A 10,534-nucleotide genomic window follows, 5' to 3' on the forward strand; every position below is an offset into this window, starting at 1 on the left:
TGTTTTGCCTTTTTTTTTTTTTTTTTTTCCTTCACTTGGATGTTTGGCCATTACTGAGAGTTGTAATGTAGCCTCGGGAGAGTTTCACACAAGACTGTTTTCACATTGCTGCTGATCACGTTTGCGTTTAAGGCATATACGTTCAAGCATGATTTTGTGAATGGCAACTAATTTTGAAGCCAGTAGTTGTCTACTCAAGTGTGATGTATTACGTCTCAGTGCACATACACTAAGAAAGCACTTGCATCTACTAGTTTTACTTCTGAAACAATGTTTGTACATTTAGTCAAAGATTTCTTCCAATGGAAGAGTAGGCCAGATGTAGGTTAACTGTAAGAATGTTTTTATAATTAAATTTTTTGTGGGAAAACCACATCACGGACAAATTATTAGTCCAAGCATATTATGTTCGATGTCTTGAAACATATCTGGAGGAAGTCTACAATCTGGAGTAATTTATATCGGGCTATGATGGTCTTAAATTTGAAAGTTACCACCGGATATAATATTGTCGTTTACACAACTTGACAGTATTTTAGAGGCGATGGTCTGGTCAGCCTGTCTGTCTCAGGGGCTGGGTTTCTTTTTTATCCAAGAAGAGAGGGGGGGGGGAAATCAAGAGTTTCAAGCATGACGAGACAAAGACACTGAGTGAACACTGACAAATAATGATTTAAAAACGTCCTCAACTTACCATGGCCATAAGGGAGCTGAAAGTTTGCCTTTTAGGGGTAAGTGGCAGATGTTTTTGTTGAAATTCCTTCGGTCTGAGTGTTAACTAACCGACAACATTTGTCGTTAACAACACATTAACAGAAGTTAGCAACTCCACCTGACACGAATATCGGTCTCGGTTTTTGGAACGGTCTTCTTCGTGTTGTTCTTCGTCAGAAAAGTATACATTTTTTTAACTAATGTTGACAGCTAACTTAGTTAACTGAAAAACAAAAGCTGATGGGCCGGTGAGCGCTGCAAGTCGCTTTACATTCGTTACATCGTCCTGTACGTCTGTTTTTCATGTTTTCATCGATGAACTGCAGTTTTCTGCGGGTTTTTATCTGTAGTTTTGAACGGCTCTGACAGTTTATCAGCCATGACGTCACCGCCAGACCAACCGCTACAAGCAAGCCGTTATTTCCTGCTGCGTTAGCAAAACACAGCGGTCCTTTTTTATCGACGGGAGACAGGGGCGGTCAGAGACGCTTGGACTGCAAAGTGGTAGATTATTAATGAAGTAAAGGTAACTGGGAACTTGTTGGAGCTACATAAACGTTTACCAGGCCTCGTGCATTCTGCCACAGGCCGCTGAAATGCTCACTAAGCATTTTAACAGCCAACCCAAGTTAACCAAATATTGTCCTTCCTAATCTTGTCAGTATGCCTGGATTACATAAAAGGCACGGGACATACATTAATTTACATGCAGCCAAAGAGGCCCTGAGTTTTCATGTAAATGTAATTGTTATTTATGTGATTGGGAAATGCAGTATGTTGTCTTGCACAAATAAGTAAAATTGACTATAAATCCCGAGCTAACTTACTTTGTAGAATTCATGGACTAACAGGAAGCTATCTGATGGGGTGGGCATGTGACCAGACAGTTGCCTAATCAATAGGAGTCAATAATGACCCATGAGTCTGTGTATGTGTGTGTCTGGGGTGCTGGGACTGATGTGCGGACTTCTGTTTGCAGGACACTGGAGTTGGGAAATCCAGCATTGTTTGCCGATTTGTACAGGATCATTTTGACCACAACATAAGTCCCACAATAGGGTAAGAGCATTGCCATTACAAACCACATTAGACATTAGTGTAATAGCAGGAAACAACTCACTCAAACAATATCAACATTATGCTTGATTTTAGTCTCTGTTTAAGCTATCTTTGCCCCAAACATTTTGTAGTCCCAAATTAAGGTAGGGCTTGATGAAGTCTGAATTGGCAACAATCTTTTGCGATTTGACCACGGGAGGTGTCATGTCAAATAGAAATTTTAAGTCAAATGTAATATACTAATGATTAAGACAGGTTACATGTTAATATCATACCAATATAACTGATCATATGAATCAAACATTCATGAAGCATTTTTAAGCTAAACTGTTTGATTTACAGATAGAACAATATATGTCTGATATCGGGAAAAAATGGGTTGCCTAGGAAATGTAATATACCTCAGTCCCTTTGGCTCATTTAGCGCAAGCTTCAAATATGAATGAATATACTGTACACTAGAGTATACACTAACACTAGTGAAATGACTACAGTTTATAAAATATGACAGCAACAATAGGCAGAGATACACTGAGATTAGATAAGTTATTTAGTTTTATGTAAACAAATCTTTGAGCCCACCGTCATCACTGATATCATTGTGTTGGCTTTTTCTTGTTGTTTTGTGCACCTCTTACCCAACATTGCATAAGTCAGGCAACATGCGTCACTGTCAAACATCTTTATTCTCAATATTATTTCTTTTCTGCTGACTTGTACTCATTTGGTTTCCTATGCCTGCTAGAGAACATGCTTCGAAGCATCGTTGTGAAACGCTCTTTATCATCCACAGAGCATCATTCCTAACCAAAACAGTGCCAAGTGGAAATGAACTACACAAATTTCTGATCTGGGATACAGCCGGACAGGAAAGGGTGAGAAAGAAACTCCTCCTTATTAACTTAGTATTAGCTTTAGGTGTACATTTTGCATCAGGAAGCTAGAAGTGACACTATCGCTTCTCTGTGAGTGATCCTCATGACATGGAGTTATAATTAGGCGTTAAAACTGATGATTCCTCATAGGTTTCAACAGTGACAACAGTGACAAGAGTGCAGCATCATCATAATGATTCATTTTATGGAAAAGGGGAGTGTAGTTGAAGCTTGCCAGACATGCTTACAGCACGGAAAAAGTAGTGCAAGTGTTTTCTGCTTGTGTGTGAAAACGATACCTTGAACCCTCTGTTACCAGGGTTTGAAGTTGTCTGTATCTTTAATATTACACTTCACTGTCTTTGTGGTCCATATTCTTGGTATTTGAGGAAATTGTGTCACTGCACTTGACTAACTAAGATGTTATTTTTATGAACACTGGCTGCATGCAGCAGAAAGACACTGTGAAGTGTTTGACCACTAGTGGTGCTGAGTGAGCCCTCTCATTGTTTGTATTAGTGGTTGACCAATATGGGTTTTTCAATGGTTGATGCTGATATTTAGAGAACAGGGAGGCCTGTGGCCGATACATATGCTGATATCAAAACAAAGTCATGTAAAATTCCATTATTTCATGTAGAGTACAATCTAATATATATGGTTATCTTAGCCAGTAACATGTTGTTTTAGATGTAATGTTTATTAATTAATTAAATAAAAAAACACATTGGGTTATGCTGCAGATTTCAGAAAGTGACTGGTATTTAACTGAGAATGGGGTAGTTTGTCAGAAGTGACGCCGTTATACTGTATTATTCTCTACAGTATAATGTAACTATTTATATTTAACGCTAGCCAGTAATGGTTTCAGATTAGATTTGCTATGATTTAGGATGATATATCAACCTCATGAGTGCAGGTTTCAGCCCGATTAATCGGTCTAGCACTAGTGTGTATTGCATGATTTTCCATGAGTACAGTGATGATGTGATGTCCTGTAAAGTTAGCAGTGTACTGGTAAAAGAGAAGAAGATTGCAAGGTGTGGAAACAAAAATAAAAAGATTTGGATGTTTGAAAACCATTTTAAGGTACAGTCAATTACAATTTGTAACTTTCATGTAGAGACTTTAAAGATTTCCCTATCAGAACATTCTGCATAACACCCACACATAAACTGCAACCTTCACAGTGAGTGAAGAGGAGTTGAAACTTGTAAGGAAGTAACCTTTTCCATCGACCACTCATCACTTAAGAATGTAAGGGTATAGTCCACTCACAGTAAAGTTAACTGTGTTTTATGGGTTAACACAACATTTGTAATTTATGACCCAGATTTAAGATTGTGTTCTGTTTGAATGGCCACAGACTGTTTTTGAAGTCATCTTTATAAAGGATGACATTTGTGTATAAAAGTGTGATACAAATAAGATTTGAGTTGATATATTGCTCGATCATGCTAACTACTATAAATATGTTGTCTTTTTAGTTTCACTCATTAGCACCCATGTACTACCGAGGATCGGCTGCTGCTGTCATTGTCTATGACATTACTAAGCTGGTAAGAATAACACAACACTTATCAGAATCAGTTTTATTGCCAGGTATGTGCACACATGTGAGGAATTAGATTCAGGATTGTACATTGCTCACAATGTGCTTACTTATACAATAATAATATAATAATATAAAATCAGACACAAACTACAGAGTAGACAACACTAATATACAAACTATTAACAAAACAGTATAGACATATTGACAAATAGTGCAGTAATCAGAGTGCAAAGGATGCAAGAGTAAACTATTCTCCTTATGTTCATTTTGAAGGTGGATATGATATACAGGTACACATACACATTATTGTCTTTAAATTATAGCAGTGACAGTAAATTAGAATTGGGTTGGGTGGCGACATGGCGAGTTGTTTAAAATCCCCAGACCAGATGATGAAATCCTTGTAACAAAACTGAATAACTAACCACCCTTTTTGCTTCGCCTAACAACTGCTCAAGCAATGTCCCTTCACCCCTAACTGTACCATTGAAGCTGCTGCTGGGTTCAGTAACTCCTTGTCTATTAAATCTGTGTAACAGAAGAGCCACTATGAGCCTGATGTAAAATTCAATCACTTTTCCATCACTTCGGGATGCCTTGCTTCCATGACCTACAAATGTCATTCTTTCCTGGTCTGTTAATGGAAACTTGTCTGAAAAACCACGTCTAATGCTATGAATATGTGACGCAAGTTGAGGAAAATGTTGGCCATATTCTCATAAAGAACCTATCCCATAGTTGACCGTGATGTGTTCTTGTTCAGGACTCTTTCCAGACACTGAAGAAGTGGGTAAAGGAGCTGAAAGAACACGGTCCAGAGGACATTGTTGTAGCCATAGCCGGGAACAAGAATGATTTAGGAGACATCAGGTGAGCAAAGGGGTCTTTTCTTAAACTGTCAAAGCTTTTCAGGGATATTATGGTGATCATTTTCAAGTTAAAGTGACACTTTACAAATTACTAATTATTATACACAAGGAGGCTCATTTTTACAGTGAAGACCGCTCATAGTGACCATGGTTACAGTGATCAGTGAATCAAAAAGCTTGGGAAAAATCATTCCTATTCAAATGCTGTTTAAATAATTTGCTCAATAGTAATCAAGCAGTCCACTTACAGTGTTCATTTTGGGCCTTTATATTGACAACATATGGGAAAACAATCTGAATATTTAATTAATAATCTGTTTTTGGCATTGATAGCCTACAGTTTATTTTCAGGCCTGTTTAAAATGTAGAAATGCACTGAAACCACCGCCAACCTTATATTAGATAAACAGTACTATATTGTATTACTACTGTATAATGTATTTTAATTAAACACAGTACAGTAATTTGTCAGTAAAAGCAAATAGCGAAGCTCTGTTTCATTACGTGTATTCATGTAATATACAAAACTCAGTTAGATGGTAATGTGCATGAGGGCATTAGGGCTGCACGATTATGGCCAAAATGATAATCACAATTATTTTGATCTATATTGAGATCACGATTATTTATCAAAATTATTCATTGATTTTAAGGACAACATATTTTTATTGCACTTTCAAATTTAAATAAACAGTCAACTGTTTTCACATCCACGATGTTCTGCATTTCTGCTAATGTACAAATCTTTGCATTAAAATAAGACTGGTCCTTAAAGTGCATCATCTCCTAAATACCTATGGCTTCGACTCTGCTTACCAGCAATGGCTCTCTGCAACCCGGTTTTGTTTGGTTGTCTGCAGGGCTGCATATGCCATAGGGAGCATTTCAGAATTCCCTGCCTGATTTTGCTGACATGTTTAGATTTGGTAATCAGTGCTTGATTTTTGTGCTTCTTCTATGATTAAGTAGGCTACATAGATTTATGGTTCTTTTTTGTCTGTTTTACCTGTGTTTTTTGTGGATTTATGATCGGGAGTATGCATGGGTGTTTTTATTTTGAAAATTGACTGGATTCTCAATGCCGATCTGTGTCTGACTTCCTGCACCAGTTTGGTGTGCTCTGTGCAGCTTGACACGGCTTCCGTTAAAAATAGACTTGTGTATTCTTCGTGGAGCGGCGGCAAGAGCTGCATCTGGCATGTTTGTGGGACGAGCTGCGTCTGATGGACTCCGAAACATTGACTAGAAGGGCCGCGACCAGCCCCGCAGCATATGGACTCGTGGACTACTCTGGACTGTAGCAGCAGGACGGTGCGCGCGCAGCCAAATCAACCCCTTGGCTGTAAGTTTAGGAAGCGCTTGATTTGATATGCAGCAGAGTTTTCCATAAGCGGAGCACACATTTTAAACGGCAATATCACCGTCGATCATGTTCATTTAATTGTGAGAAGCTAAAACCGTAATCGCAATCAATATTCGATTAATTGTGCAGCCCTATGAGAAATAGGGTCTGCATAATTTCCAGCGGACGATGACTACATTGAAACATTGTGATGGACGATGACATCTGGTGGGGCATGCATATGCGTCTTATGTGCATGTGTTCACTTGAAAAGACTTCACTCACTTCATGCTTGTTCTGTAGCCCCTCAAAAGCATAAGAAATTTACTTTTATTGTTCTTTGAATATTGCTATTAACTAAAAGATAATTCTGGTACAATACATCAAATGGTAACATTTTTGTTTAATATTGTACATGGTCCCCAAAGAAAAGAAAGAAAGAAAATGAAAAAAACACCTCCAAAACATCGATAAAGTGGCCCAAGACACATTGCAGTATCTTTTTGTGACAACTGTCTTTGAGTGTGTTGGCTAAGGAATGTTTTCTCCTTTACCATTTTTAAATGTTGTCCTTAACTGGCCACCTTAAATCAAAAACACTGCAGTGGCTTTGTACACAGGTCCCTTATTGGACATACTTTTTTCAGTTTGCTTGATCAGTGGAAGGGGACACCACACTAGTTCAAGTAGATAATCTTTTGGTATCGTTTCATATTTATCATAAAAACCTCCACTCCTCTTTTATGTGTTGTCTTCTCCAGCAGTTGTCGAAAGAAAAGTAGTTAAGAGATAGAATGGATGAAAGTCAGTGATGAAAATGTTGATTTGGCATGGCACCCTTTTTAACTGCAAACCAACTTCCACACTAAACTTCATTGTCCTTCTCTTTTACAGGGAAGTTCCTATGAAGGAAGCTAAGGAATTTGCTGAATCAATTGCAGCCATTTTCATTGAGACTAGTGCCAGAAATGCTGTCAATGTTGAAGAGCTCTTTCAGAAAATCAGTAGGTTTTGTGTCTTTACTGTATGCTGTGTGTGTGTGTGTGTGTGTGTGTGTGTGTGTGTGTGTGTGTGTGTGTACACACTCACTGGCCACCCTAGAGATGGTTATGCATGAAAATCCCAGTAGACCAGCAGTTTCTGAAATATTCAGCCCAGCCCGTCTGGCACCAACAACCATGCCACGTTCAAAGTCACTTAAATCCCCTTTCTTTCCCATTCTGATGCTCGGTTTAAACTTCAGCAAGTTGTATTGACCACGTCTACATGCCTAAATGCATTTTGTTGTTGCAATGTGACTGGTTTATTAGCTATTTGTGTTAACAAGCAATTGAACAGGTGTTCCTAATAAAGTGGCTGGGGAGTGTAATATGCTATTGCTCAATTAAATTATTCAAGTAAAGACCTGTATAGTCTCAGATAGGCTAGAGAAGGCCTTTGACAAAGCTGGAGGCTGTTACTTAAAAAATATAAAAATAAAAAAGTTATTAATTATTTTAAATACAAATTAAATATATTTTTGTGTTCATGTTACTATGGACGTTTGGTGTTTTTGTCAATGTGCCTTTTCTGCTTTCATTTCTCTCAGTTTTGTAAGTTATATATGGTATATATACGTGTGTGTGTATGCTTAACATGGTCAAATATACCTGGAAATGACCTCTGCTGTGTGTTAGGTAAACAGATTCCACCCCTGGAAAATCCTGAGGTGGACAGCAACGAGTCCTTTAAACTCACCCGGCAGCCCGCTCCTTCCGCCAGGAGGTGTTGCTAGTACCAACAGTGCCTGATGAGATTACTTCCTTCGGTACCGCAGACCCCTCCAGCACAGCACATAGTCCACTATGCACACAGTGTCTTAATCCTGGAAAAGACGAGACAGTGGACCGAGGTCAGCTTGCACATGTGATGAACTGCAACATGAAACAGAAAGACCTACCAATAGTATTTTATGTGTCATTGCACATTTATTTTAGTCATTTAATTGTAGCAGTTTCAACTCTGACGAGGTCAGGAAGCAAAAAGCCTTCAGTTTGTCCCCCTCAGCTGGTGTTTTGCCTGAATTACATTAAGATTTCTGTCTGTGTGACAGCTCATGACAAAGAGATGAATTTATCCCATTTTCAATCTTAACTTTAAAATTCAGCACAAATTAATAAAAAAAAATCTGGATTTTGGCTGTTCATGAAATTTCAAGAGTCAGTTGCTTTGTAGATCTTGATTGTGCCGTGGCTCTTAAATGGCAAACACAAAAGGCAACCCTTTTCTTCTTGTGGGACTTGTATATCATTTTCGTATATAATTGAAATAGAATATTTTAATAAACAGTCAAAATCAAACCTTAGATGAGCGTTAACTTCTGTAACTCAAATGCAGCCGCTTTACATTCCACTTTGTCATGTGTTTTCACACACACATTTGCTGTATAAGGGTTTAACTGTAATGCTGCAGAATAATAAGGTTAGAGGCCTAAATTGTGACTAAAAATAACAGTATGACACTCCCTGTTGAAACACTGTGACCAATACTAGAATTGTTTACGTAGTGATTTGTTAAAGATGTTTTCTACATGCTGAAATTTCACTACAGGGAATGACTATACGACTGCCACACATGAGTTTTTTTGTGTATTTCTTATATTGTTAAGAAGAGAAACGACCTGCATGTATTTTACTCTAAACATGTCTAAAGCTGTTAAAGTTCCTAAAGAGTTTTACTCTATATACTAACCAAACTGTAAAAGAATATATGGGAATGTAGCCCTAAACCAATCAATTTCCTTGCAAAAAAGTGGAAATGGGTAACAATGAAAATAGTCCTTAGCCCAGTTGTGTAAACTAAGATTACAGGATGATAATTGTTTGCTATTGTTTCTTTGGCAGTAGTGCCCTTGGATTTGACCACTTTAGAAATTTATATCAGCACTTTTGCATACATCAAAAAGTGAGTTAGTAAGTACATACATCCCAGAAAGTGATGCGACCTGACTTTTTCTGAATCCTGAACTGAGAATATAATCACCAAGGATATTAAGCTGCACACAATCTTCCACATTTAACGCAATGAGCTGAAATTGAAAGTTGAATTTGGAGCTGCTTGGTGGGCCAGATGTATTACGGTATGTCAAATGTACCATCAGATTTATAAACATTTCATAAAATGCAGATTTTTCAATGCGGTTTGGCATGATATTACTTTCATACAAGCGATAATGACATATTGTACAAATACATTTTTTGAGATATTGGGATTTTTTCCATGTTGACATTATGATGAGATTACAGCAGCCTACAATATTTGTCGCCACATGTGCCTTTATTTTTTTCTAAACAAATGTGTGACATGGCTAAAGAGTGCATACTAATAATGCATGAATTACTTAATTTCAAGGAGTACAGACTAATTGTAAGCATAACAGTCAACTTTGAAACTGCCAATTATCTGCAGCCATCCTTATACTGTATGCCTAAGTCATGCTTTCCTGTATCCTCTGTAGGCCAGATTAACCTTTGTGTATTAATCAATGTAATAAAGTAGTGTTTATTCTCTTTTCCTGGTTTGTTTTTGTTACTTTTATCCACTGTACGGATAAAATATGTGTTTTGATTTAATTTGTCAGTGGCACCAGTACACTTTTAAAGGATTACAATATAGCCTCTCTGTTTTAGTGTTTAACATTTCTGTTGATAGACACCAGAAAGTTGAGCGAGAGAATAGGGCAGTAACTAACAAAAGGTAACAGCTTGGATTAACCTCCTGACGTCATGAAACATGGTATGCATCTCCGAAACCTAACCTCCAAGTCAAAATAACAGTATTTGGTTACACAGTGAAGCTTTTACTCCAGTCACTGAAAACCACGTTATGTGAGAACAGTGTGTCGTGTTTTATTAAAATGTACATTTTTGCTTTCTTCTTAACTCTTACGTAAGAAACTGCAACTTTGGAGGAGTGATATTACTCTCCCCCAAAATAGCAAACACTTAACAAACTAGTATGTGTGTTATTTTTCCACACTTATGGTTAAAGTGATCTTTTGAAAAGCTGTAAACCGCACAAATTACATGCAGAGTGGAGCATTCCAGAGTGCTATTCAGTACAGTGCAGTGGATTACCCCTT

The 10,534-nt window shown here is 37.6% G+C and overlaps 2 protein-coding genes across 4 annotated transcripts in view; one reads left to right on the forward strand and one right to left on the reverse strand.

The window, feature by feature from the left end:
- acss2l (acyl-CoA synthetase short chain family member 2 like) overlaps positions 1–1,078 on the reverse strand; it is a 98,473-nt gene extending 97,395 nt beyond the window's left edge. For 2 of the 3 annotated variants that reach the window (XM_046051024.1, XM_046051025.1), the window contains exon 1: positions 695–1,078. The gene's annotated coding sequence lies outside the window, so the exon portion shown is untranslated. The remainder of the gene's footprint in view (positions 1–694) is intronic. The other variant, XM_046051029.1, reaches the window with a different exon arrangement.
- Positions 573–9,962, forward strand: rab31 (RAB31, member RAS oncogene family). Its single transcript, XM_046051035.1, has 7 exons — positions 573–731; positions 1,694–1,773; positions 2,567–2,648; positions 4,136–4,207; positions 4,967–5,073; positions 7,309–7,418; positions 8,091–9,962. The coding sequence occupies exons 1-7, from the start codon at positions 696–698 to the stop codon at positions 8,186–8,188; spliced, it is 585 nt and encodes a 194-aa protein (XP_045906991.1). The 5' UTR covers positions 573–695; the 3' UTR covers positions 8,189–9,962.
- Positions 9,963–10,534: the final 572 nt, after the last annotated feature.

Source organism: Micropterus dolomieu, linkage group LG06 (assembly GCF_021292245.1).
Source record: "Micropterus dolomieu isolate WLL.071019.BEF.003 ecotype Adirondacks linkage group LG06, ASM2129224v1, whole genome shotgun sequence".
Lineage (NCBI taxonomy): Eukaryota > Metazoa > Chordata > Actinopteri > Centrarchiformes > Centrarchidae > Micropterus > Micropterus dolomieu.